Below are 27,553 nucleotides of genomic sequence, written 5' to 3' on the forward strand. Positions count from 1 at the left end.
GTTTGGGAGAAATCACATGTCTGAGGGATTCAGTTGAGGTCGGCAGCTAGAAGGATTTCTTTGAATAGCTTTTTGTGTTAGTGAGTTAAAAATGCAAAGCTGTGCCAAGTCTTGGGGGATCCTATTCGCCAAATCGGTTAATTCACATGCACCTTGCAGACATATATCTGGTAAAAGCCGAATATTTGGGAAACTACAGACTAGAATCCAAAACCGCAATGCTTTTGTAACTGTCTGGGGTCTTCAGACGTCTGCAGTCTATGCTTCTTCCAGACAGATAGACAGAATACTGCCGAGACACGATGATTTTGCAGAGAGGCATATTGGTCCAGGCGAAAGGGAGAAAAGGGAGATGCTGGATGTTCTTGGACTTGAGGTAAGATTGACAAACATTTGGATAAAAAGAGAACTGATAGGACAGAAAGTAGGCTAATGTGTCGATATAATGCATGGTAGGCGCTCTTGCATGTGTCTTGTCATAAACAGCTACATTTTCAACAATGTATACAGTTTTAGTGCGTTTTTTGTGATCTGTACATTGCTTTTCAGTCGATCGCCCAGTTGATAGAAGATACAGTTCCAGAATCCATCCGTATTCAAAGAAGTATGAAAATGGATGATCCTCTCTGTAAGTTGTTTTCTCCCATCTTTAACAGCACGTGTTATTGTTGATGTGTGTGTTCTCAATATATACGTTACCTATTGCCTCATCGTGTTATAAAATTCTGCATCTGGTATGATTTTGTTTTTCAAGTGTGTTTCAATATTGCTGTTGATTTCCCCGTCAAATGTAATCTTGATTTGTTTATTTATTAGCCTTTATTATGTTTTGTCAGCCTATTTTACTGGTCTCTGAATTTTCTTTTAACATTGTAAATCAAGCCAAGCAAGGGAGTGGCTGAAATGTAGGTTGCACTCCTATTGTGGTGCCATTGTGAAGCGCTCTTCACCGTTAAGTCTTCCTTTGAACATATTTGGAGTTGTTTTTGCGGAACTCAACGAGCAGCACCAATCTCCTGTTGGGAAGCGGATGCTAATAGGATGGCAATTGGAGTGTAAAGTTCAGCCTTGAGCTCCTGTCCCAAGTCCAGTTCAATCTGGTTATAGCGTTAACGTTACATCACAGACGAATGACATGTGCAAACGAGCTTCATGAGATTCCTAATATGGTTAATAAGATGGGTTTTGGTATTCTTACTTGAATACAAATATTTTTTACATTTAATAATAGACAGACGGATTTTCAGTCGAATAAGAGAATTAGGAGACCTTTGAAATGTCTTACTATCAATAATAGTTTATTGTCTACAAAACACTTACGAGGCGTATTTCCCTGGCAAACCCCTGCATAATTCCATCAGAGACAGACGTCTCATACTGTTATCACTTGAGATTTACAAGGCTATAAAACATACTATTCTGGACAAGTACAGTACATTGTATTACTAATTTACCATGTTCTGTGTAATGGATTAAATTTCTATAAAAAAAAAAATTCTAAAGCAACTGACAATATGGCCATAATATACAATAATTAAGCAAAAAAGTCATTTGAAAACAGACAAAAGCATTACACGCAAAGTATTGCTGATGACAGTTTTCATCAAAGATACATGGAAGATGATTCTTATTTTGCCAATATTCTCACCAGTCCACATTGATGATGCACTCTTGCCAGTGACCCATCTCTACAATAACCAATGTCATACAAACTACTAACTTGTTTTGGAGTGTCAATGTCATGTACTGAAACTCTCAACTGTCAAAATTCCTAATATTATTGTTGCATTATTTTCTGTTTTGCATCAGTTACATTAGTCATTGTTTTCACTATCCTGTTATTCCAGCAGTGCTCAACATGGTGAGAGGAATAAGTCATTCAATTGGTAATGAAGGCTTGGCCTAGTGTACTCTGAAATACCACTGTACTATTTACTGATCAGATGCTAGAAAATAACACATTTATCTGCTATTTGGGGAGTTTCCAGCATTATTGTTATGCAAAATGATTGACTGAATATTCACAATGCTTGGACCTTATTCTGGGTTGGGTAATAAGAAGGTCAGTGGATCGGGGGGGTTTCTAAGACCACACTCGGTCACTCCTTTCTGCCTCTGTCTTGTTCCATTATGTAGCAAGCCATGCTGAAGGAACATACTGGAGGCCATACTACTTTTTGCTTGTTCAGCTTGGGGTGGGGGGGGGGGGGGGGGGGGGGGCTTGGTTTGCAAAGCCAGCAAGGGATTCTCTTCACAACAATAGATGTGCTGGATGGTTCTGAATCAGGCTTTTCTGATGCTTTGAGGAACTTTGGGAGCATGGGAAAACTGTCCTCTCTAATGAAACGTGCAAATCCACATTAGGCACCCTACACTAAACCACTGGCCTCTACTACTGATGATGCTTTCACTTGTTTTTTATTAGTTGTCAAATGTTAGATTTCCAGACACCATTCTCTTGTGCTGCTGAGTCATAAAGCAGCACATTTTTGAATGCAGAATGGATTTACAGTTAAATTCTTTGTGCCACCTAAACTCAAACTGCAAATGTTCACCTTATGATCTTGTGGTGGTATACCCCATTAGAAATCACAGGAGAAATGCTCATCCTGAATATGAGAGTAGTTTGGGCACTCGATTCAGAGGGGTAGTATTGTCCATTCCTTGCTGAGGGCGTTGCTAAGCAGCGACGGAATGCCTGAGGAATTCCAGTGTCTAGGTGTGTATTGGCTGATCTCCCCTACAGCAGAATGGTCTTCTCCTAATGGAGAATTAGGCTAGATAACAAACCTTTGTGAAAGGGCCCATATGTTGCACATCATTGTCCCCTCCAATGGACAGAAATATGACGCACAAATGGAAGTGCATTCTACACACACAGAAATGTTGTATACAGTTCACACAGAACACGATACAGTGACGTGGAGTACACATAAAGCTGTTTAGTTTAATTTCCTTTCCACTCCATTTTGACAGTGAATCTGATGTTACTGCCCATTTGTTTGGGTGGTTTGTTCAGAAAATGTATGGGTATAATTGTTTAATACATTTTTGCCTCAAATATATGTGATGCCAATTGTGATCTCTATTTCTGCAGGCGAGAATGAAGTCTTGGAGCATCTCCAAAAGATTGCATCAAAGAACAAGGTGTGGAGGTCTTACATCGGAATGGGCTACTACAACTGCTCAGTGCCTCCAGTTATACAGAGAAACCTTCTGGAGAATTCAGGATGGTAACTGTCACTTTGGTACAAACGCACACAAACAAAAGAGAGTTGTGATGTGTTCTGCATCTAGCCAAGTTGTCTCCATCAATAGGGCAAGATACTGTATATTTGATTGTGTACTCAAGGTGCATGGATGTATGGGCTTCTGCCAGTCATTAAAGCACTAAATGCTACATTGCAGAAAAACGTGCCCCTAATCAGATAAATCTTTTGACTTGAGGCTCAAGTATCCAGTTTAGGTTTGCACCACATTAAATGACATCCTCACGTGGGATCTTGTGATTTGTTTTTGTCCAACTTAAAAAAAGACACAGCACTCTGACTTTTTCTCTATCTTCATAAACTTCCACCCACTTCACCCTAGTATCTCAATTCCTTTTTCTGTGTATTGTAATAGATTCTTACATTAAAAAAAATATTTTAGTCATTTATCCAGAGCGATTAGTCCATTCATCTTAAGATAGCTAGGTGAGACAACCACATATCACAGTTGTAGCAAGTACATGTAATCTGTAATGATTTCTCTGTGTGTCCTGTTCTCCTCAGGGTGACACAGTACACCCCCTATCAGCCTGAGGTGGCTCAGGGTCGCCTGGAGAGTCTGCTCAACTACCAGACCATGATCTGTGACATCACGGGCATGGCTGTGGCCAACGCCTCTCTGCTGGATGAGGCGACAGCCGCCGCTGAGGCCATGCAGCTCTGCCATAGGTGAGGGGAGAATAAATATAAGAGGGAAATAGTGGCTGACCATTAAAGGGTAGTTCATTTAGTATAGTTCATGTATAGGGTCTAGTTATAGTGTATAAATAAGGCCCAGAGTTTCTCCTGGTAAGGTCACTTTTTCAGGAAAAACTCCTGGCCCTACACATGTTAAAGGTGCACTATGCATAAATTGCCCCGCCATTTCCTGGTTCCTAAAATTGTAATAGTTTGCAGAATTTCAGTTTGTGACAAAACAAGCAAGTATAGTGTAGAGAATCATTGTACCATCTACACTGCTGTGAAATATGTTTTCCATAACCAAAAATATTATATTTCCAGCTGTTTGAAGCTGGTGTACAAAACTTAAAGTAAAAGAGGCTAAAACAATACATAAGAACGGGAAGCATAGAAATAGCGCACATAGAACAGATCTACCGCTTCTTAGACTTGCTTTCAATGAGCATGACAGATCTATAACTCACATTTCTATGTACATTTGGTCAGGTTGCCCAAGAAGTGACATATTGCATCTTTAATTGTTTGTTGTTATGTTCCCTACAGACAGAACAAGAGAAGGACGTTCTACATCGACTCACGTTGCCACCCTCAGACGATTGCTGTGGTGCAGACCAGAGCCAAGTACGGACATCCTTTCAAAGCTTCACTCAGACCAAGGTTAGAACTGTGTACCAAAGGCAGCATCCTCACTATGGGTGCTCTGATTGTTGATCAACAGCTACATCGGGGTGAAGACTGTGCTGAAGCTGCCTCATGAGATGGACTTCAGTGGGAAGGACGTGAGCGGGGTGCTGTTCCAGTACCCAGACACCGACGGCAGAGTGGAGGATTTCACCGCGCTGGTGGACCGTGCTCACAAGGGAGGGGTAAGAGAGCTATTGGTGGTAATGGTTGGTTTATTAACCTAGGATGCTATCTTAAAGTAAATGGGGGTTGGGGTTTGGTAGTGTTATTTGGATTTGTTGCTCCTCATTTGGTAGGAAAGGACCCCTCATTGCTACATTACATACAATCACAGTATAGACTTTGATGCAGGTCTTTGGTTGATCAGTTGGTGTTGAACAGTGGGCACATGAGAAAGTGGTGTATGTGGTGATTCCAGTTTGGTACCTCAGTGATTTGTATGAAGACTCCCCGTCTCTCATCCCTGTAGGCTCTGGCTTGCTGTGCCACCGATCTGCTGGCCCTGTGTGTGTTGCGCCCCCCTGGAGAGTTTGGGGTGGACATCGCCTTGGGCAGCTCCCAGAGGTTCGGGGTACCGCTCTGCTACGGTGGTCCCCACGCTGCCTTCTTCTCTGTCAAAGAAAACCTGGTCAGGATGATGCCTGGCAGGATGGTGGGAGTGACCAGGTGAGAGCCCTTGATTCACATTGGCCCTGTTCAGAATGGAAGTCAGATCTCTTGAGGTTGTTCAATGTTGGGCTTTATAAACAGCATGTTGACATTGACTTTATATAATTCTTGCTTGCAGTGGAAAATACTGAATTATACAGAATGCACATATACATAAAGACTATCTCGATACATTAGTTTGAAATGTCCCTTGTTGGTCTGCAGGGATGCAGCTGGTAAGGAGGTGTACCGTCTGGCTCTGCAGACCAGAGAGCAGCACATACGTAGAGACAAGGCCACCAGCAACATCTGTACTGCACAGGTACGGTACTGTACTGTACCCCCAATACCATCACACTGAGCTACCCCCAATACCAACACACTGTACTGTACCCCAATACCATCACACTGAGCTACCCCCAATACCGACACACTGAGCTACACCCCCAATACCGACACACTGAGCTACACCCCCAATACCGACACACTGAGCTACACCCCCAATACCGACACACTGAGCTACACCCCCAATACCGACACACTGAGCTACACCCCCAATACCGACACACTGAGCTACACCCCCAATACCGACACACTGAGCTACACCCCCAATACCGACACACTGAGCTACACCCCCAATACCGACACACTGAGCTACACCCCCAATACCGACACACTGAGCTACACCCCCAATACCGACACACTGAGCTACACCCCCAATACCGACACACTGAGCTACACCCCCAATACCGACACACTGAGCTACACCCCCAATACCGACACACTGAGCTACACCCCCAATACCGACACACTGAGCTACACCTCTAATACCGACACACTGAGCTACACCCCCAATACCGACACACTGAGCCACATCCCCAATACCGACACACTGAGCTACACCTCTAATACCGACACACTGAGCTACACCCCCAATACCGACACACTGAGCCACATCCCCAATACCAACACACTGAGCCTCCATCCAATATTGACACACTTTGCCCCAGAACAGGATTGTTGCCTAAGTGTATTCAACTCTTATGAAAGTTTGTGTAAAAAAAACGATGTAGTGGTTGTCTTCATTTATACGTTTTTTATTTATTTAAAGGAACGTTTCTCACCTTCAAATGTATCTGTGTCTTTCAGGCTCTGCTGGCCAACATGGCAGCCATGTTTGGCGTGTATCATGGACCCCAGGGCTTAAAGCACATTGCTGAGAGGACACACAATGCCGCACTGATACTGGCTGAAGGTATGTCCTCCGACACCCTCACTGCACAGATACATTTTTACTTCTTACATCACAACTTTTATGATCAATCAATCATTAGCAAATTCAACCAAAAGCGTGCATTGAGAAAGACAATGGTAACATTGCTTATTTTTAGATGAATTACAAATGTATTCTTTGAGTTTTTAGAAATGCCTTTCTCGCCATCCTTTTGTATCAGGTCTGAAGCGGGCCGGACACAGGCTGCACAGTGAGATGTTCTTCGACACGCTGAAGGTTGGCTGCAGTGTGGCAGCCAAGGACATCCTGGAGAGGGCTGTCCAAAGGGAGATCAATCTGCGTGTCTACAGCGAGGGAGTGGTGAGTAGTACTAGATGCAGTTTGGGAAGAAATTACATATACGTCCGCCCAGTGTTCCCCCCCCCCCCCACAGTGGATGTGTCATAAAACCTAGCGGTCAAACGGGGAAAGGGTTCCAATTGTTTTTGTAACATTCATTTTTCCCATAGGGGATTTTAGCAAAACACTTAAAATAATTTCATGTGACGTTTTGATAACCATGTAAATCTCTCTTGGTCAAGGTGGCTTATCAATATATTCAGCTCTATTTGCTCTCAGATTCGAAACTGAAAATTACCATCAAAGTAGACATGCAAAACTACAAATCCCTGCAAGCTCCTGCACGTCACTTCAAGCTGACACATTTGCTAACAGGTATTGTGTCAATTTAAAACTTGCACAAGACAGTTCACAGAATTGACCATTTAAAGAAATGTAGCCTATTTATTCATTACTACATTTAGCTAACATTAGATAGTTCATCCAGAGATTCTTACCTTTGCCTCAATTCGGCAGTCTCGTCCAGATCATCATGGTATTTGTAGTTCTTTATGATAGCCACATTATAAGCTTATTAGCATTTCATTTTGGGGGATAAATACGGGCAAATATATTGATAAAAGTCACCTTGTCCTAGAGAGATTGACATGGTTATCAAAACATTACGCCAGGTTAAGCCTAAACGAAACACAGCCCTTATTTGAAGTGTTTCTAAAATCCCTATGGGAAAAATGAATGGTGGAAAAACGATTGGAACCATTTCTCTGTATGACCGCTAGGTTTTATGGGTATTATGACTCATACTGTGGTACTTTATAGATAAATCCAGGGGCTAGTTCCAGACGGTGCAATGTTGCAGAATGTTCAGCTAGATGTTACAGAACATTCAGATAGAAATGTATTGTAGAATAATTAGAATTCTACTTATTAAATATCTATTTGCAGCATTGTAGAAGGAGTAGCCCTCTGAATAAGCCACGTGGCCATGTTCCTTTATGCTTTAGATGCACATCAAAGGTGGGCAATTGGTTGAAATGATTTATTTGTTTACCTAGTTAGGTGTGTCTCTGGATGAGACCGTGATGGAGAGAGACTTGGATGATCTGCTCTGGGTCTTTGGATGTGAATCCTCAGCGGTACGTTTGCTTTCAATAGTTCAATGGAATAAGATTATGCATATATTCAGCATTGGCCCTATTGCTTTCTTAAGAGTGCAAAAGTCCATCTTGAAGCCGTAGGACAAATACTTTGATTTCATCTATCGCCTATCAAATGTAATTAAATCTCAATTTACAGGAGCTGATTGCTGAGAAGATGGGTGAAAGGGTGAAAGGCATTATGGGTAGTCCTTTCAAGAGGACCAGCAAGTACCTCATTCACACAGTCTTCAACAGGTTGGTCTGTTTGTAGCGGCCACATATTACAATATTGGTTGTGATAAGGATGAAGCTTGTTATGCCATAACTGTTATGATGACTTGTGTTCTCAGTGATGATAGGATTATCAGTATAATTACACCAGACTGATGAGAGACATTAGCTGACCTTCCATGTTTTATTAATTGTCTCCCAAACTCCACTTGATTCTTGGTAGAATAATTCCTTTCAGGGTTTTAGAGCTAAGGTTTTTAAAGTAAAATAACACGTTAAGCCTAAAACGTATCTTTATAATCTTGATTCACTCTGATTCTTCATCCCGTGCAGTTACCACTCTGAGACCAACATTGTGCGCTATATGAAACGCTTGGAGAACAAGGACATCTCTCTGGTTCACAGCATGATCCCACTGGTGAGTCATGGGAAGGCAAAGAAGAAATGTTTTACTTTGGAGCTATTTACATGGTCTGAATACTAAAAACCTACAAATTGCTGAAAAGATTACTCGGCCATCACTATTTGTAATATCCATTTTGTTTTCCATGTCAGGGTTCCTGCACAATGAAGCTGAACAGTTCTTCAGAGCTCATGGTGAGTTAATATCAGGGTTGGGATCAATTCGGATAGAAGGCAGTGAATTCAGGAAGTACTGAAATTCCACTTCAATAATTAAAGGGCTTCAATTTTCAATGATTTCCCAATAAACTTAAAAGTAAAAGCTATTTATTCTAAAAGTTTCCATTTTTGAATTTGAAATTCGAATCAGTTCCTGAATTGACTATCTTCGATTTGAATTGACCCCAACCCTGATTAATGAATCTCTTGGTCTCCTCCTTATATTGTGGTGGTGTTGTGAAAAACACTAGGATATCGCTGACTGTCATTTCCCATATTTCTCCCTTTGTTTCTTCTTTCCCACTGTTTTTAGCCCATCACCTGGAAGGAGTTTGCCAACCTTCACCCCTTCTGTCCCCTGGACCAGGCTGAGGGTTATCAGCAGCTCTTCAGGCAGCTGGAGAAGGATCTCTGTGAGGTGACTGGCTATGACAAGATCTCCTTCCAACCCAACAGGTAAGCCCCTCACTGACAGCAACATTCAGTGTGGGGTATTCATGACCAACTGGGATTTCAATTTCCCAGACTCATCATCCGAGCGTGATTTCCCAATTGCCCTCTGTTACACATACCCCATTGTCAATTGATTACTTTTACTTGATCATATAACTGTCAGAGTTTGTGGCTGATATCTCTATGGTTCCAAGTCCCCCACTTATCAGTATAAATGGGGCTGATGAATAGCACATCGTGCTACATTGGCCTGGAACGATAGCGTCCTGGTTGTTCAACTCTTATTCCATGCTTTTCCTTTACAGTTACTATGAAGCCCATATAGACTAACCTTTGAACTCGGCACGTTTGATGATTATGCTGAGACTTCACTGGGAGCATGTGTCTGTGAGCATGTGTCTGGTACATTAACAGACTGTATAACCTTGTCTTTCAGTGGTGCTCAGGGAGAATACGCTGGCCTCGCGGCCATCAAAGCCTACCTGAACTCTAAAGGAGAGGCCCATAGAACAGTAAGTATGGTTCTGATTAAACAAAACTCATCTTTGCTAGCGCACATGCAAGACCCTGCAGAGTCAAGATAACCCACCCTTGGTATATAAAATGATTATATACATTATTATATAAAATTAATATTATCAAAGTACATGTTGGGGGGTGTGTACTATAAATGACCTTAATTCATTTTCAGTCTGAATGTTTGCTGCCGTCAGCCATTTCACTGTGAATAACCTGTAACCTGTCACATGGCATTCCACACTGGATACTTAGACCTGCCTACAATCATTTATCATGTAACGCCATAAAGGGACTCGTTTTTAATCAATTTTTATCAATCACTTGTTTGCCGACAGACATTGTATTGGAAAAGCCCTATCTGAAGAATAGAGGGTTGTGTTTGGATACTTCTACAGGAACTTTGAAAGGCCCCAAGTGTCACAATGTGCTGGGTTGCAGTGGCTTGAGGATATCCGGTGATAGGAATATGATAGAAAAGTGACTGAAGATAAGACTGCTTGTTCAAGTAGATTTCCAGTTTTATAATTTGGCTGTTTTTTTTTAACAACTCCCTTATAAGCACATCTTTGATAGTGGCGTGAGCTCTTGAAACAGTCAAGGTCCACAGTTGTGCAAATAAGGGACAGAAAATAACACTGTCTGGAGGTTACTTGATTCCAAGATCCCATATTTGGTGATTTAAAGACTTTGGGAACAGCACGTCATGGACAAAACAGATTGACCTCAGTTTGTTTTTCCTGTCAGGGGGGAAATGTAAACGTTACCAAACAAACACACAGGTCTTGGTGACCTTGTGTGACAATATTGCAAAATGTCAAAATAAGTCTCCTTATAAGGGATAAAATCAATTGATGACCTATTTTCTAAAATCATGTTTAATGTCAATTGGAGATTTGCGCAAAGAAATCTTAGGACTATCTAATGATGGCTCTAATGGTTGACTTTCTTAGGCCTAATTCTCTCTCTTTTACTTTGTGATGGTCTGAGTGTAACTGTTTGATATTTTCCTTTTGCTTAGGTTTGTCTGATCCCCAAGTCAGCCCATGGTACCAACCCGGCCAGTGCCCAGATGGCTGGCATGAAGGTGCAGGTGGTGGAGGTGGACAAGGATGGCAACATTGACATGGCAAACCTCAAGGCACTGGTAAGAGCTGGTTGGAGTGATTCTGCTAAGCTCACTGTTACAGAGGAGCCTTTCAATCTAACCAATTATCTTGAGTATCCCGTTATGCTTTGTAAATCTATGCACAAAAAATCATTGAGGAACATGATGGCCCGACAGTCAGGTCACTCACTATGTGGTAGTGTAATTAGCGGTCAATTAGCTCCCTTAAAAGTGGACTGTCGTGTCACACAGACTAACCCATTATTCCTCTCTCAGGTGGACAAACACAAGGCTAATCTGGCAGCCATGATGATCACGTACCCCTCCACCTTTGGTGTGTTTGAGGAGAGCATCGGTGATGTGTGCAATCTCATCCACCAGAACGGAGGACAGGTCTACCTGGACGGTGCTAATATGAACGCACAGGTGAGAGAAGAGTATAAGCGTGTCACCTTGCTGATTTAAGTAAAACATTTTGTGGACATGACACCGCATAGGTAATTTGAAAGTTAACTCTGTTGTATACTAAAACTGTTGTAAGACCTTTTTTGGTTAAAAAAACTAACAAATTGGGTTGCTTATCCAGGTGTTAATTGAGTCATGGACCCATCATCATTGAATATTGAGTCATATTACAGAAGTGTATTTGAAAGAACCTTATGAAAGTATATTTTTTACAAGCGTCTCAGGGATTGCACTATTCTACAGCGTACAGAGTAGGGTTGAATATTTTCAGTATTTTACAAATGTTCCATCCCGAGAATAAATCCCTTTTCTCCCGGGTAACCTAGTATTTCCTGCCAAAACAGGAAGTGTCATTCTAAAGCGTATAAATACACTACATGGCCAAAAGTATGTGGACACCCCTTCAAATTGACTTTCATTGTGGCACCGTCATAGGATGCCACCTTTCCAACAAGTCAGTTCATAACATTTCTGCCCTGCTAGAGCTGCCCCGGTCAACTGTAAGTGCTGTTATTGTGAAGTGGAAACGTCTAGGAGCAACAACAGCTCAGCCGCGAAGTGGTAGGCCACACAAGCTCACAGAACGGGACCACCGAGTGCTGAAGCGTGTAAAAATGTGTCTTACTACTGAGTTCCAAACTGCCTTTGGAAGCAACGTGAGCACAATTAACTGTTAGTCGGGAGCTTAATGAAATGGGTTTCCATGGCCGAGCAGCCGCACACAAGCCTAAGGTAACCATGCGCAATGCCAAGCGTCAGCTGGAGTTGTGTAAAGCTCGCCGCCATTGGACTCTGGAGCAGTGGAAACTTGTTCTCTGGAGTGATGAATCACCATCTGGCAGTGCGACGGAAGAATCTGGGTTTGGCGGATGCCAGAAGAACGCTACCTGCCCCAATGTACAGTGCCAACTGTAAAGTTTGGTGGAGGAGGAATAATGGTCTGGGGCTGTTTTTCATTGTTTGGGCTAGACCTCTTAGTTCCAGTGAAGGGAAATCTTAACGCTACAGCATACAATGACATTCTAGACGATTCTGTGCTGTGTGGCAACTGTTTGAGAAAGGACCTTTCCTGTTTCAGCATGACAATGCCCCACGTGCACAAAGCGAGGTCCATACAGAAATGGTTTGTCGAGATCAGTGTGGAAGAACTTGACTGGCATGCACAGAGCCCTGACCTCAACCCCATGGAACACCTTTGGGATTAATTGAAATGACGACTGTGAGCCAGGCCTAATCGCTCAACATCAGTGCCAACATCAGACTTCACTAATGCTCTTGTGGCTGAATGGAAACAAGTCCCTGCAGCAATGTTCCAACATCTAGTGGAAAGCCTTCCCAGAAGAGTGGAGGCTGTTATAGCAGCAAAGGGGGGACCAAGTCCATATTAATGCCCATGATTTTGGAATGAGATGTTCGACAAGCAGGTGTCCACATACTTTTGGTAATGTAGTGTATTTGAGCTATTCAATTTGAAATATTATTTTTGAACCCAGGTCAAATGCATTTTACCCTCAGAGTACAGTAGTGCCCCCTTCCTGCAGATGAGAGAAAATGTAACTTTGGAGAATTGCCTTTCTTTTACATCATCATCACTGCTCTCTCCTGCTCTTCTCTTTACAGGTGGGCCTGTGTCGTCCTGGTGACTACGGATCTGACGTGTCTCACTTGAATCTCCACAAGACTTTCTGTATCCCCCACGGGGGCGGAGGACCAGGGATGGGACCTATTGGAGTGTAAGTGAGACAAACTGGATAGTTTCCCTCAAACGCACATTGATGGGCTAAGCACAAAAACTGCCCAAAGGAAATATAACTGGCCAAATCCAGTTTTTTCCTGGTCAGGTCACTACTCTCACTAAGCATTAGTGCAAAAAAACGTAATTTAAAAGTGGATAAGCAATTACTTTTGATGACTTAAATCGAGTTGTGTATGTTAACAGGAAGGAGCACCTCGCCCCGTTCCTGCCTAGCCACCCAGTAGTCTTAATGTCAGCAGGCAACATGTCCAGCTCCCTGGGCACAATCAGTGCTGCCCCCTGGGGCTCCAGTGCCATCCTACCCATCTCCTGGGCTTACATCAAGGTCAGTACTACAGGATTGTATCTATCCTATGAGCAGGTTGACGTTTGTCATGAATCTTGCCCTGGAGGAAGAACTGAGTGATTTCTGCTAGATGGGCCAGCTGCAAAGTCAATATAGGCCATATCGTGAAAATTCATGGAAACCAAAATGTTCTTTTTGGTCTGAAATTAAGGTTACGCATTAGGGTTAGCAGTGTGGTTAATTTTAGGTTTTACTTTGTATTACTTTGTGGCTATGCCAGCTTGTGACCACTGCAGAGCTGCCTCCAGTACACAAGTCATGACATTACATGCCAACCTGCATCTTATGGTTTAGTGCCATGTAATTTAAATAATGATGATAGATTTGTTAGAATAGTGTTATTCAGGATACTCAAATTGTCTTTCTAGGCAAATGCAGAAAAAAAACATGCAACTAAAGCAGCGACATCAGTTGAGTACATGTCGATATAGACCCTGACGTTGTATCCTACTGTGTAGATGATGGGAGCCAAGGGGCTGGTTCACGCCACAGAGGTGGCTATCCTGAATGCCAACTATATGGCTAAGAGACTGGAGAGCCACTACAAGATCCTCTTCAAAGGCAGGAAAGGTGAGTGGTAGAGTTCCTATTCACCCCGTATGGCAGCGTTTTCCAAACTAGGGGTCATGACCCTATGTGGGTTCGCCTGATTTGAAAATTGGGTGAGAGAAACTAATGTGCCGCTCAGTTCATAGAACCGCAGGTACGCGAGTAACCTTTGATATCAGCTATAAGCGGTCGGGACAAACAGCAGTTTCTTTTTTCTTCCTACAAATGTGGCTCAAATTTTTGAACGGTTGGAGCTATAAGCTATTATGACCCCATTGTTTGAAAGGTGAAACTCGCAGGAACACGTACGTGTCTTTTTCCCTCTACGACGCGCACAAGCTGCGGCGCACAAGCTGCGCAGGACTTAAAACAGAGTGGACAGGACCAGTCACCAAATCTGACTGGAGGGAAAAAGAACACATCACTGAAAGCAATTATCTTTTCTACACAGAAGATCATACGATTATTGCCAGATGATCTTCCTTGATTTTTTCCCCTAAACTTCCCAATACCTTTCTGATGCATTTGTCACTTGGAACCATATTCCCTTCAGATTAGAATACTGATTTGTAATGGACTGTCATGCTCCCAAATAAAAGTTAACATTTGCTGTTGATTACATCACTTTTTAAACATGGTGGGGTTGCGAAAACGTTCTGATTTAACAAAATGCGGTCAAGGGACAAATGAGTTTGAGAACCCATCCCTGTTTTATGGTTTCCTGTGTCCTTCAGTAATTAGCCGACACTAGCAAAATGTTGATTTAATTATCACAGATTGTTTTTGTCCACAGGCTTTTGTGCTCATGAATTTATTTTGGATGTGAGGCCATTCAAGAAGTCCGCCAACATTGAAGCGGTGGATGTGGCTAAAAGGCTCCAGGATTATGGTGAGCTGGAACACACTGGGTACTGCTGAAAGGTCAACATGGTCCACTTGTCTCTCCGCATCTTACTCTATTAAATCAAAAATAATTAGGAATATATATATATAGTTTAAAAAAAATGGAATTTAGCTGTGAGCCCCCTCATCCCCCTGTGTGTCTGACCTTGGTCAGGTTTCCATGCCCCCACCATGTCGTGGCCCGTGGCAGGGACCCTGATGATTGAGCCCACTGAGTCGGAGGACAAGGCAGAGATGGACCGCTTCTGTGACTCGCTGATGGGAATCAGACAGGAAATAGCAGATATTGAGGAAGGCAGAATGGATGCCCGCATTAACCCACTGAAGGTACGGCACTGTCCTGACTCCTAGACAACTAACAATATGTGAGTGTGTGTGTGTGTCAAGCCATGCAGTCAGCTACATACATACAGTGGTCTTTAAACTCGTAGCAATTTTACTAAATCAAATCGGTGTGAGTGACAGCCTTCCATATTTCAACTTAAAGTAACTGTTTAGTGTTGTTGACGTCCTCTGAGAAAATGGCAAGCATTTTTGAAACTCTGTTTGAGGTGGGGTTTTTGAAGTGTTTTATTTATTTTTAGAATTAGTCAACATTATTTGGGGTTGGAGTTAACAGAGTATGAACTTTTAAAAGCAAGATTTTCACTAGTCAGTTTAAGAAATAACAACTAATTGTGATAAGACATACCGCTGTGATTTGGACAACCTTATTATAGTTTTATTGAGCATAAATCTGTGCATTAATGGTAGCACCTAAATGTAGCAAGAGTTGCTGTATGTCACCAGAGCAGTTAAAATAGGTGTTCACTGGGGTCTCTGTGTCCACAGATGGCACCTCACTCCCTGGCCAGCATCACCTCCTCTACCTGGGATAGGCCCTACTCCAGGGAGTACGCTGCTTTCCCCTTGGTGAGTTTTCACTCTGGAAAACATCAACACACACTACCAACTCCACTTCCCCCCCCGGAGCTAAAAATGGCTCTGTTTTCATGTGAATGTCAACATGTTTACATCAGCGTTAACAATCTTTATACACAGATTATTTTACTCTTTCTAATAAGGAAGGTCAACTCCAATTTTTCCCCCATTTCCAGCCATTCGTGAGGCCCGAGACCAAGTTCTGGCCATCCATCTCCAGGATCGACGACATCTACGGTGACCAGCACCTGGTCTGCACCTGCCCCCCCATGGACGTGTACGAGTCACCATACGAGGAGAAGAGAGCTTCCTCATGACACGAACGCCTCCGTTATACCAGCAGTCATCATTCATCACACTTCCAAATTCTGAAAATCCATTGAGTTGTATTGTACACCGTAGTTTTTCTGTATTTCAATGATATGCCCTCGGTGCCTCGACTCTTTTCTGTTGTACAAATAGTTGCCTTGACTCTCCCTCCATGCCGTTTTATGCTCTAAAATACCGGATCGGACTGACACGTAGATCAACTTGTGTAGGGTTTTTGTTAATATTTGCTGTGTTCTGTGCATGAAAATGTTTAAAATGTGTATTTTGACACGTTTGCCTAATCACTTATACTAGTCTTGATGTTAAGAATTTTTATGGATAGTTTTCTAATGATCTTAAAAAAGAAATTCAACCCATTTAGACAATGTTTAATACAACTATTTTCCTTGTCTTTTCTTGTTGAGTTTTGGAAGTAGACTAGACTTCAGTAAGTTATTTTTCACATTTAAGGAAATACTGCCATCTAGATGTGAATGTTGAACACCAGCAATAACTCAGTTTGCCACATGATTTGTTCTGAGAAACTTGATACTAATACATTTGGACATTGAGATATTTCTCATCTCCAAAACAGAGACTAAGATGACATTGTAATTGTGTGAAAGTGACGATTACAGTTCTCGTGACTGTCCTGCGTTCAGTCTTTATCTCTAACTAATTGGGCTTAAAGTATTAGTTCAAAGAATGAATGTCCAGTTCACTCTGCCCACGGACATGGCATGAGAACCCCAGAGAAGTTCCTTCATTTTGTTAATCCTATTGGGTGATAATCTTTTCTCTTTGCCTCAGTAAATACATTGTGTGACTTATTGTACAACTGAAAACATAAGCACAATCAATGGAACAGTTGTGGGTGCATGACTTGGTCCCCTGTAGCTCAGTTGGTAGAGCATGGCGCTTGCAACGCCAGGGTTGTGGGTTCGTTTCCCACGGGGGGACAGTATGAAAATGTATGCACTCACAAACTGTAAGTCGCTCTGGATAAGAGTGTCTGCTAAATGACTAAAATGTAAATGACTTTAAACTAAAATAATCCTGACACTTTAAAGTTAGTGCTGTGGTGAAGGTCAACGTAAATAGATTGGTTAGACCCAAAATAGACAACTTGTAAGATCTACAGCCTGTATGTATGATTAAATTACACATGGACTTGTGATTAATGAGGTTGTTTTTGCAACTCATTCACCATGTAGGAATACCATTTTCAAAGGGTGTATGAGACTCAATTTGAAAAGCTTGCTAACTTGAGGGTCTGTTCCGTTCACGCACACCATTGTTCTCACGTATGCACTGGCCTTGGTCTGGTTAGTGTGTAAGTGAAATTACAGTAGCAAATCAACTTAAGGAGCACAGGGAAGAGCGATTGTTCCCTAGACAACAATTGCCTCGTGCCCTTTCGGGATAAAAAAAAATACAGGTTTGTGCTATGGTACAGCCACCACACATTCAGTAAATTGCAACATGTTGGCAAAAATAAACACGTAACCCACTTTGATGGGCATAAAATACATACAGATGTTTTTTTTAAGTAACATTTTCAGATAACGTTTTTTTAATAGTGCAAAAGTACCCTTCTATCTTTCCAAAATGGAGGCCACTATTCGGCCAACTAATTCCTTGATTAAAGTCCTTAAATCCACCCAATAACTATTTTGCTATTTGTTTTAGTAGTCCATTGTTGACATAGTCCCAAAATGTTTTGCTTGTCAGCAATGAAGTTTAAGATATGTATCAAAATACAGAAATCAAAATACAGAAATCATCCCTGTACGATGCGTTTGCATCATATGACGCAACACGCAACAACTCCCTTATCCCGACCACTTTAGAAGTTCAAACCGTGATAGAAAGTGTAGGCATGGGCGGTGTGTTCAATAGGGCGATATGGGCGACGCACTGCCAAACGGGAAAAGGAAGGGATTTTTTTTCTAATCAATTATATCATGGCAACAGTAGTTCAGTGTTCACGTCTGATCTGCCAGCCACTAAATGTCCAATCAGGCTAAAGTCGTGCTTCAAATGTCCCCGCCCGTTTTGGGGCGATTTCAGTCAGGTTGAAAATCGCCCAGAAGTCTCTCATAGCCTCTAATGTAAAATATTTTTTTTTCAAATTTCTGAGCTTTCAATACATTCTCTATGGGTGTCTGAGGGCTTGCACTTACGCGCTTTCGTCATACGTAACGTAACGTAACCATGAACGGCAGACAGCAACGCTTGGACAGCGACTGGTGTAACCGACATGCACCATCTTTCAGAAAAGATTAAGAAAAATGAGCTGTCAAAGACCCACATTGATAGCTGTTTGAGATTGTCTGCTTTGGTGAGAGTGAATATTGCCACTCAACTGGATGAGGGATACAGGCTAGCTGTCCGCCGCCACAACGATGAGGTTAGCAACAGCAGAGTCGTGAACACTGTCTACGAGAATCGAGACGACCTCATAGAATGTTTTGAAGCCATCCGGACGGGTTCATTGGGTTCATTTGACCAGCCCACCGTACCAGAAGCTACAGAATAAGGACATCGATGCTGTCTTTATCAAACGTGCCCTCGACAGCTTCGCAAGCAGTGTGCAGGCCATAAGGTAAGATAAAGATTAAACAATATCATTCGATCTTTCTCAAAGCAGAGCTTTATTTGAAAATGTATGCATGAAAGGAGACTGCATTTGTGTTTGAAATTACATTATTGTCATTATATATGGCCAGTGGTGTAATCTATCTTATTTTATATACTATGTGTACTGTACAGTGGTGCTCATAAGTGTATGAACACATTCTAAAGCTGACTAAAAAGAGGAATAAAAAAATAAAAAAATCATCTTTTGGAAATTGATCTTAATGACTTTAATAAAAAAGTTGGAAAATCCAACCTTTAAGGACACCAATTTTCTTTTCTTTTTTATTCCTCTTTTTAGTCAACTTTAGCATGGGATCATAAGCTTATGAGCACCACTGTATACTGTGCTGAACATCCAGGCTATGTGAGACACAAAGGCTAACTTAAACACTAAAGACTTTATGCATCCCTGCCCATTTTAAGTGGAACTGAAGTATTTGTACTATACATGGATACATTGCATATACCTGTGCATCACATAGACAACAATACTGTACAAAGCCAACAAACACATTGGTCTGTTTGCCTTCAGGGACTCCTCTCAACAGCAGCTGCAAGAAGCAACAGGAGCCAAAAGACCCAGAACAGCTTTGAGAGAAGAGGAGAAGCAGAGGCTGTCTGAAGAGGTCTGCAACACCATCCTGGATCACACCAAAGAAAGGTTCTCTTTCTCTGGCCACCTTGTGAGTGCTACCTTACTGCAAGCAGACATGTTTGAAAGGTACTGCCATTCAAAAAAATAAAAAATCTGTTCATGTTCATTTTTACAAATCTATACAATTGGCCAGAATATGGTTGTTCATATTTACAAATCTATACAATTGGCCAGAATATGGTTGTTCATTTTTACAAAGCCATACATATTGTTTATGCAGTGTTGAGGAATGTGAAAGAACACCCTTGATTATTTTTACTGTGATAACTTATTTTGCTTTTGTAAGCCAACACTTTTGAGATCAGTCAATAAATGCTTCTGGTATTGACTTATATGCTGCCCCTGTCTTCATGTTGTTGCTGGACATATCTTTTTAAAAATGTGTGTAGGTCACCTAAATCATCAGAAAAATTGCCCCTCCTGAGAATTTTTTCAGGAGCTGCCACTGAGTGTAGGCTAATGCATGTTGTCATATTACAATGGATGGGTGGGTGGAATTTATAGTCTAATCGAGGTGTAAACATATCGCGCATTCAAGTGTTTTAATTTGTAACGCGGCTGCATGGGATTTGTTGGATTATAAAGTCGGGTGGTTTCGTTGCATCCAATGGCAGTGTCCGCGATAAGATAATGCAAGGAGCCGGTTGTGGCTTGGATATCTCTGCACCTCAGAAAATGTCAAAACAACCACTATGAGGGTGTCAGCTAGCACATATCTAGCCCCTAGGTGTGCAACTCAAGTAGAACGACAATGGCGCCTGAGAGAGCAGGGCTTGGGTACTTCCATCACAGTGAGTTTTAAACAAAAGAAATGCTGGGCAATGCATCTTCAGCAGAAGAGGAGCTATAGGAGGAGAGGCTCATTGTAATGGCTGGAATGGAATGGTTTCAAACATGGTCACCGCATGTTTGACTCCATTCAATTTATTCCATTCCAGCCATTACAACGAGGCCGTCCTCCTCTAGCTCCTCCCATCAGTCATTTCTGCTCTTCAGTTGACCCATTTTGGTGAAGGAAGATTTAATGGCTACAGAAGACATTCAGCTTTTGAAACAGACTGATCATTATTTCAGAAACATTGTTATCAGGGGAGGACTAAATGGTGTGGCAACAGTTGACAACCTTTTCTGATGTGGATGGAAGGAATTTGCACAACCATAACCATTAAGCTTGATATACTATTTCAATAGAGAGTCTGTATTGAAAAATCAATGGTAATACATAAGCAATAATTATACAACAATAAGAAGGCACTGGTGACATGTAAAGTGCTGAGACACAGCTCTAGTACTAGATTGACATGGGCAATATTCTGTTGTGTAAAAGGGGGATAAATAACATTGATTTATCATTAACATGTAATTTTTTTTTTTTTTTTTACATTTTAGTCATTTAGCAGACGCTCTTATCCAGAGCGACTTACATGAGCAATTAGGGTTAAGTGCCTTGCTTAAGGGCACATCGACAGATTTTTCACCTAGTCGGCTCGGGGATTAGAACCAGCGACCTTTCGGTTACTGGCACAACGCTCTTACCCACTAAGCTACCTGCCGCCCCCGAGTTAACAAACGTACAGGTAAAGCGGCACATAGAAAGTACTTACCTTTACTCAGATTATGTGCCTTAGCATAGGTGATGTTAGCAGCAGGTCTGACCAATCACCATTTAAAATGTAGGTAAAATACATGCATTGCACCAGAGATAAAAACAATAAAAATACCTGATATAACTTTCTAGATGGCATACAGTATACCTGTATGAACGAGTATATAACTGACAATTTCAAGACAAAATCAGTGAACATTCAAAAACTTAGTGGTAGGCATTAAAAGTGATAAACACTACTGTACAATCTGTTCAAACATATGTACACCGGCAACTTTGCAAATGGTGACCGACCAAGTATAATATCAACACCCTCCATTACTTACTGTACCTTACTCCTGTGACGCAGCTTAATATATATAAAACCCTGACTACACGCTACAAGCTCAGACTTAAGCCATCCCAAGAGCCCATGAACTGCAAACATATTTACTTCCATATCCCCTGAAACAGATTAACATTATTTACAGTTGCTCTCACTCACAACCACCTTCACTCCCATCTTGTAAGCACAGGCCTGAGTGGCCTCTAGGTCGGTTTCACTGGGAGAGGCCTTCTTCCTCTCGACAAGCCGGTCCACCAGCACCACAAACACACCAGATATGATGAGAACCAATCCAGACAGGTAGAAGCCTGCACCAAAGTCTTTGTCCTGGTCAACCAGCCAACCTGTGCCAAGAGGAGAATACATTTGAGCCCACACCAACTGCTGCCCTGGATGAATAAACCAGTAGCTTCACTGAATGAAAGCTTAGTTCATTCAAAGTGAAAATGGGTGCAAATCTTCAGTTAGTGCATGTTAACATTGTAAATTCGCCCCAATCTCTCACCTGCAGCAGGTGGACCAATGAAGCCCCCGATGCTTCTGAAGAGCATGAAGAGTCCCAGGCCGCTGTCAAACCCCTCCAGGCCCACTATGTCCACAATGGACGTCACATGGATGGCTACCACGCAGCCAAACAGAAAACCATAGAGCGAGGAGAAGACCAGGAGGATCCAGTAGTCCTTGCCAATGGGCAGCAGTAGTAGCACTACCCCCAACATGGTGACCACCATCGTCAGCAGCTGTAGGTTCCTCACCAGCCTCAGGTTGGCCAGCCAACCACAGCCCAGACGACCAAGCAGATCAGCCAAAGCCAGCACAGACAGGATGGACGCCGCCCAGTAGTTCTTCAATCCCAGGCTGGTGGCATATGGAACCAGGAAGAGAGGTGGGATGAAAAATCCTGCAGCAGCAAAAATGGCAAACAGGATGTAGAGCAGCAGTTCTGGTTTCCTTAGCAAAGTCCACTGGAAGCTTAGCTTCTTTGGCGTCGGGTCATCAGCAGCTTTGGAGTCCTGGTGGTTGTCCTTATTTGGCTTGGTGGGATTATGGGGTTTGAATTCCAGAGGTCTCATGAGGGCTCCACAGACACAGAGGTTGAGCTGAAGGCCCCCTATGATGAGCAGTGCTCCCTGCCAGGTGTAGGCCTCGATGAGCCACTGGAAGAAAGGACTGAACACCATGGCAAAAACACACTCCCCGGAGCTGGCTATGGCATACGCTATGGGACGCCACTTCAGGAAGTAGTGGCTCACTATGCTGTTGGCTGGTAACCAGGAAAATGAAAGACCCAAACCTAAAAAATAAAAATAAAAGTTAAGATAAATCTTGGGTCTGTGTTGGTCTGATTCTAAATGTAATTTATAGTGTGTATGTGCTCAAATTTAATGAGCCAATATAGCTAATCAATAACTACACCCCAAGTTGTTTAGTTACAATGTGTTCTGGTTGGGGTCACAAGGCAAAACTCATCAGGATTGTTTACCCTCAGGGATGACCATTTCAGTTCTATTTTCTCAACCTCCTGAAATCTAAAAATCACTCAAGGTCAAGGTAATGCCTTTTGTTTTCATGTAACTAATTTTGTTGTTAACTGTACTGGTACAGTAGGTTGTATGGGCTGGTGTGGTGGTATGGTGATCGTTGTCTCCTGTGATTGGTCATTGACAAAAAAAACTCTTGTTTTTTCACCTTTTTTTAAAAGTCACCCTGGGAACTCACCAAGAACTCAGCTCAGAAACTGTTTTTAAATGTGACATTTTTTTAAACTTGGGGAGCCCTCAACCCTACCTTGCAGTATGCCGATGCTGAGGTACATCCATGGAAGACTGAGGTCGAGAGAAGCCAGGATCATCCCTGAAGCAGTGAGGAGCCCTCCCATCATAACGACTGCCCTCTGGGTACAGTGCATGCTCAGGACACTGGCGACTGGGGCTGAGTTGAGGAGACAAATCATTACAGGAACCAGAGTGGAATGTTCTAGTGGTTATTACTAGGTAATAGTTACTATAACAAAATGTCATCCTTGTCTCTAGTTGTTTGAGCATGAAACCCATGTTTGTTTCTTTGGCCAACTTATAACACTTTAGAACAATGCAATACAGTCACGTGTAGATCGATGAAATAGAAGTTAAACTGCAATGCAAACAAGACAAGTTGCCCTCACCATCACTTACCTCCCAAGTGAAACATGACTATCATAGTGGAGGTGACCCATGAAGTGGTGCTGGTGAGGACTCCAAAGTGGTTTTGGATCTCTAGGAAGAAGAGGCCGAAGTTCTTGAGGACGCCTGTAGTGAGGCCCATGATAAAGAAGGCCGAGGTGACCACCACCCATCCATAGCCCCCATCAGGGGGGCCACCGGCCTGACTGGCCTTCATACTGGGGCTCTGCATCACAGATCTACAGCCTTCAAAGAACATACATGTCCAGTAGGCATATGTCCACTGCTGCAATGCGGTCAGAAATTGGGTGATTACACCACTTTATTTCATATTATTTCGACATTGTCATAAAGAGCACATGTTCAACTTATTAAAAAACTAATCTCGCCCCCCCCCAAAAAAATAAAAAAATCTGTAGCTATATTAAAAAGGCACTTTATTTAATATAACATGCTTTTAAAATGCAATATTTGTACACAATTTCTACTTAAAATGTCAACGCAAAAGGCACTCATTTCGTGGACCCAAATAGTACATCAAATTGGCCAAATACAGGTACAGTTGCAACCTGGTCTCAGAGCATTTTGTATTATTCTGTATGTAAATCCGAGACACCCCATTTAGTATGATATGTTATGTTTGGTATGGTTACATAAGACAGATGGTTACTTAAAACGATAGGAGGGTGGTTAGTCGGGGTAGACGTATACGCAAACGTCTAGCAACCAAAAGGTTGCGAGTTCGAATCTCATCGCATACAACTTCAGCATTTGAACTAATTAGCAACTTTTCAACGACTTACTGCTTTTAGCTACTTTGCATGTTAGCTAACCCTTCCCATAACCTTAACCCTTTTAGCTAACCCTTCACCTACCCCTTAAATTTAACCCTAAACCCTAGCTAAAATGTGTGATGACAGCCACAAATAAATACATACCATATGAAACGTTCTAAACAGGGTCTCGGATTTACGTACAAAATAATACGAAATGCTCCAAGACAAGATTGACAGCGAGTATGAAACACTTTCTTAGAGCCTCAGTTTGTCTGGCTGAATGCATTACTTTGTTACAGCCTCAGTTTGTCTGCCGGAATGTATTTCTGAGCATGATGATCGTTTCTGGATTTCTGGCTAGAAAGTCTGGTGCCCATCCGCTCTAAATTGACAGCTTGTCTGTGGTTCAAGCGAATGACCGCACGCAGTGGACTTGCACTGTAAACCAAACAATGACAATCCGCACAACATGTGATACAATGCATTTATTGACAATATCTATTCTTCCTCGTAATGAGATAACAGCAATTATTGCACGTGCATCATGTCTAGTCATTCTGCTTTTTTTTATGGCTAGATTGACAGTATTTCTCCCGCTAACCGTTCGTTCTGAGAACTTGACTCAAGGATGGAGTAAAGAAATGGAGTATCACTCACGACTGGATCGTAGCCTCCTCACTTCGTGCTCTTCTCCGCCTTCTGGTTTATAGGGGGACATTTCAGTTCGCCTCTACCGGCCATATCATAACTTCTATTTCAGCGCGGGGAGGTCCTATATATATACACATGTCGAAATTGGCCACTCCCCCTGCGAGCTCATGCTCATTATGTAGGTCACGACCAATCATGTATATAAACCCTGGATTGCTGATGCTATGTATTGGCCAATGAGAGGCTTTGAAGCTGTATTTCAATTAAAGGTTTCAAGGACAAAATTACATGTATTTAAATATGTGTTGTTGTAGTGGGACAGTAATATTAGTACTTTCCAAAAAATATATTTTAAGTAAAATATTTTAATATAGTTTTTAATTTTTTATGTTTAGCTCACATAATATACTTAAACAGTATGCATGAAGGTGTCAGTAATATAATAAACGTGGCAAAAAGAAATGTAAACATTAATAAATGCATTTTTATGCCTTCCAAAATATTTTTTTTTACGCTTGTGGGGGAGTGCCAAGATAGAGGTGTGGTGGCTTCAAAACAGTGCACCCTGTGTGTCATCTAGTGTATATATAAATCATTGGTAACGACTCACACAGCAAAAGGAGTTGTGGTTGTGTCCATTCTATGGTTGTATTCTGTTGGTTGTATCCTACAACATAACCATGGTAGACCACTAAAATGTGCAGTCAAAATTAAGCATGACTGTCATGGAAGGGACCAAGACCCCCAACCTCATAATGGATTAAATTATGTGTGTATGCTTACAGTCAATGCTGTATGCCAACATAATAATAATAATAATAATATGCCATTTAGCAGACATGGAGAGAACCCCATCATTAATGGTGTAATTTTTTACATTTTAGTCATTTAGCAGACGCTCTTATCCAGAGCGACTTACAGTTAGTGAGTGCATACATTTTTCATACTGGCCCCCCGTGGGAAACGAACCCACAACCCTGGCGTTGCAAGTGCCATGCTCTACCAGCTGAGCTACAGGGGACCTTGCTTTGCTACAAGGGACAATATGCCCTTGCCTTGAGAATCGGGCATGTTCATCATTACAGAATTGGCTGAAGGAAATTAATGATGAATATTATGACAAACTAGTCCATGCCCCATCTGTTTGGTATCTCAACAGGTTTCCTGCTCTCTGCACAGGGAGGGAACACTTGAAGATTGTAGACAGTACTACTACATAGTAATGCTTGACTCACTAATGTTTTCACTATGTATGCCAACTCCCACCTCTCCCTCTCACTAGGGTGAATGTGCCTTGAAAGGGATTGGTTTTCCCCTGAGCTGAACTTTTAAAAACAGAGAACATGGTTGAGTGTGAGAATGCAAGTCAATGTAACTAATTTTCAGAGTTGGATAGTAACACAGCAGAAGCAAATACACTCCCCTCCATATGTATTTGGAGAGTGAAGCACTTACTTTTTTTTGGCTCTATACTCCAGCATTTTATATTTAATATAGAACGTTTCATATAGGCGACAGTACAGAATGTCAGGTTTTATTTGAGGGTATTTTCAAACATATCTGTTTTACTATTTAGAAATGAAAGCACTTTATGTATCTAGTCCACCCATTTGGACAAATTCACATAGTGTATTAAAGTAGTTAAAAGTGTAGTATTTGGTCACATATTCCTTGCACGCAATGACTACATCAAGCTTGTGACTCTACAAACTTTTTGGATGAATTTGCGGTTTGATTTGGATTATGTTTTGCCCAACAGGAACTGAATGGTGAATAATGTCTTATGCCATTTTGGAGTCACTTTGATTGTACATTAAGTAAGAATAGAATATGTTTTTGAACACTTATACATTCATGTGGATGCTACCATGATTATGGATAGCCATGAATGAATCGTGAATGTCTGAGTGAGAAGGTTACAGAGGCATAAAGATCATACCCCCCAGAAAATGCTAATCTCTCCTGTTATTGGTAATTGTGAGAGGTTAGCATGTTTGTTGTAGCCTCTGAACGGCATCATTATTCATGATTCAATCATGATTTTTCTTACTATCAGGATTAATTTAGAAGTGTTCAGAAACATCTTATCTACTCATTTAGAAAGAAAATTACTCAAGTCATCATTCAGTTACTATTGGGCAAAACATAATCCAAAACACCACCAAAACAAACTGCTTGATTAGATAAGCATTCAACCCCCTGAGTCAATTCATGTTAGAATCACCTTTGGAAGAGATTACAGCTGTGAGTCTTTTTGGGTAAGTCTCTAAGAGCTCTGCACACCTAGATTGTACAATATTTGCCCATTATAATTTTTTTAATACTTAAATACAATTATTTTTTTTTTAAACAAGCTCTGTCAAGTTGGTTGTTGATTACTGCTAGACAGCCATTTTCAAGTCTTACCATAGATTTTCAAGCCGATTTAAGTCAAAACTGTAACTAGGCCACTCAGGAACATTCAACATCGTCTTGGTAAGCAACTCCAGTGTATATTTGGCCTTGAGTTTTAGGTTATTTTCCTGCTGAAAGTTGAATTTGTCTCCCAGTGTCTGTTGGAAAGCAG

At 41.7% G+C, this 27,553-nt stretch overlaps 2 protein-coding genes across 2 annotated transcripts; one reads left to right on the forward strand and one right to left on the reverse strand.

The window, feature by feature from the left end:
• LOC311141173 (glycine dehydrogenase (decarboxylating), mitochondrial-like) lies at window positions 1-16,584 on the forward strand. Its single transcript, XM_084176428.1, has 25 exons — window positions 1-376; window positions 550-628; window positions 3,098-3,233; window positions 3,774-3,938; window positions 4,494-4,571; window positions 4,669-4,816; window positions 5,104-5,300; window positions 5,508-5,604; window positions 6,432-6,537; window positions 6,737-6,876; window positions 7,911-7,991; window positions 8,152-8,249; window positions 8,559-8,643; window positions 8,781-8,822; window positions 9,160-9,302; window positions 9,736-9,811; window positions 10,837-10,962; window positions 11,200-11,349; window positions 13,009-13,121; window positions 13,328-13,469; window positions 13,949-14,060; window positions 14,833-14,928; window positions 15,097-15,269; window positions 15,774-15,854; window positions 16,040-16,584. The coding sequence occupies exons 1-25, from the start codon at window positions 92-94 to the stop codon at window positions 16,178-16,180; spliced, it is 3,090 nt and encodes a 1,029-aa protein (XP_084032554.1). The 5' UTR covers window positions 1-91; the 3' UTR covers window positions 16,181-16,584.
• A 4,542-nt stretch (window positions 16,585-21,126) lies between these two features.
• Window positions 21,127-25,289, reverse strand: LOC311141017 (monocarboxylate transporter 13). The gene is made up of 5 exons (XM_084176295.1): window positions 24,994-25,289; window positions 23,573-23,806; window positions 23,187-23,330; window positions 21,904-22,692; window positions 21,127-21,742 (listed from the first exon to the last, which is right to left on the reverse strand). The coding sequence occupies exons 1-5, from the start codon at window positions 25,052-25,054 to the stop codon at window positions 21,534-21,536; spliced, it is 1,437 nt and encodes a 478-aa protein (XP_084032421.1). The 5' UTR covers window positions 25,055-25,289; the 3' UTR covers window positions 21,127-21,533.
• Between the last annotated feature and the right edge of the window lie 2,264 nt (window positions 25,290-27,553).

Source organism: Coregonus lavaretus, assembly GCF_964263955.1.
Source record: "Coregonus lavaretus genome assembly, chromosome: 14".
NCBI lineage: Eukaryota > Metazoa > Chordata > Actinopteri > Salmoniformes > Salmonidae > Coregonus > Coregonus lavaretus.

What these genes read in the sequence shown, in the direction of transcription:
- LOC311141173 (XM_084176428.1), top strand. Translation starts at nt 92, where the DNA reads ATGCAAAGCTGTGCCAAGTCTTGGGGGATCCTATTCGCCAAATCGGTT. An exon ending in TTGGATGTGAATCCTCAGCG is followed by an intron (nt 7,992 to 8,151) that starts GTACGTTTGCTT and finishes CTCAATTTACAG; the next exon opens with GAGCTGATTGCTGAGAAGAT. An exon ending in TCTCCTGGGCTTACATCAAG is followed by an intron (nt 13,470 to 13,948) that starts GTCAGTACTACA and finishes CCTACTGTGTAG; the next exon opens with ATGATGGGAGCCAAGGGGCT.
- LOC311141017 (XM_084176295.1), bottom strand. Translation starts at nt 25,054, where the DNA reads ATGTCCCCCTATAAACCAGAAGGCGGAGAAGAGCACGAAGTGAGGAGG. An exon ending in GAGGAGGCTACGATCCAGTC is followed by an intron (nt 23,807 to 24,993) that starts GTGAGTGATACT and finishes TGTTCTTTGAAG; the next exon opens with GCTGTAGATCTGTGATGCAG. An exon ending in CATTGGTCCACCTGCTGCAG is followed by an intron (nt 21,743 to 21,903) that starts GTGAGAGATTGG and finishes CTCTTGGCACAG; the next exon opens with GTTGGCTGGTTGACCAGGAC.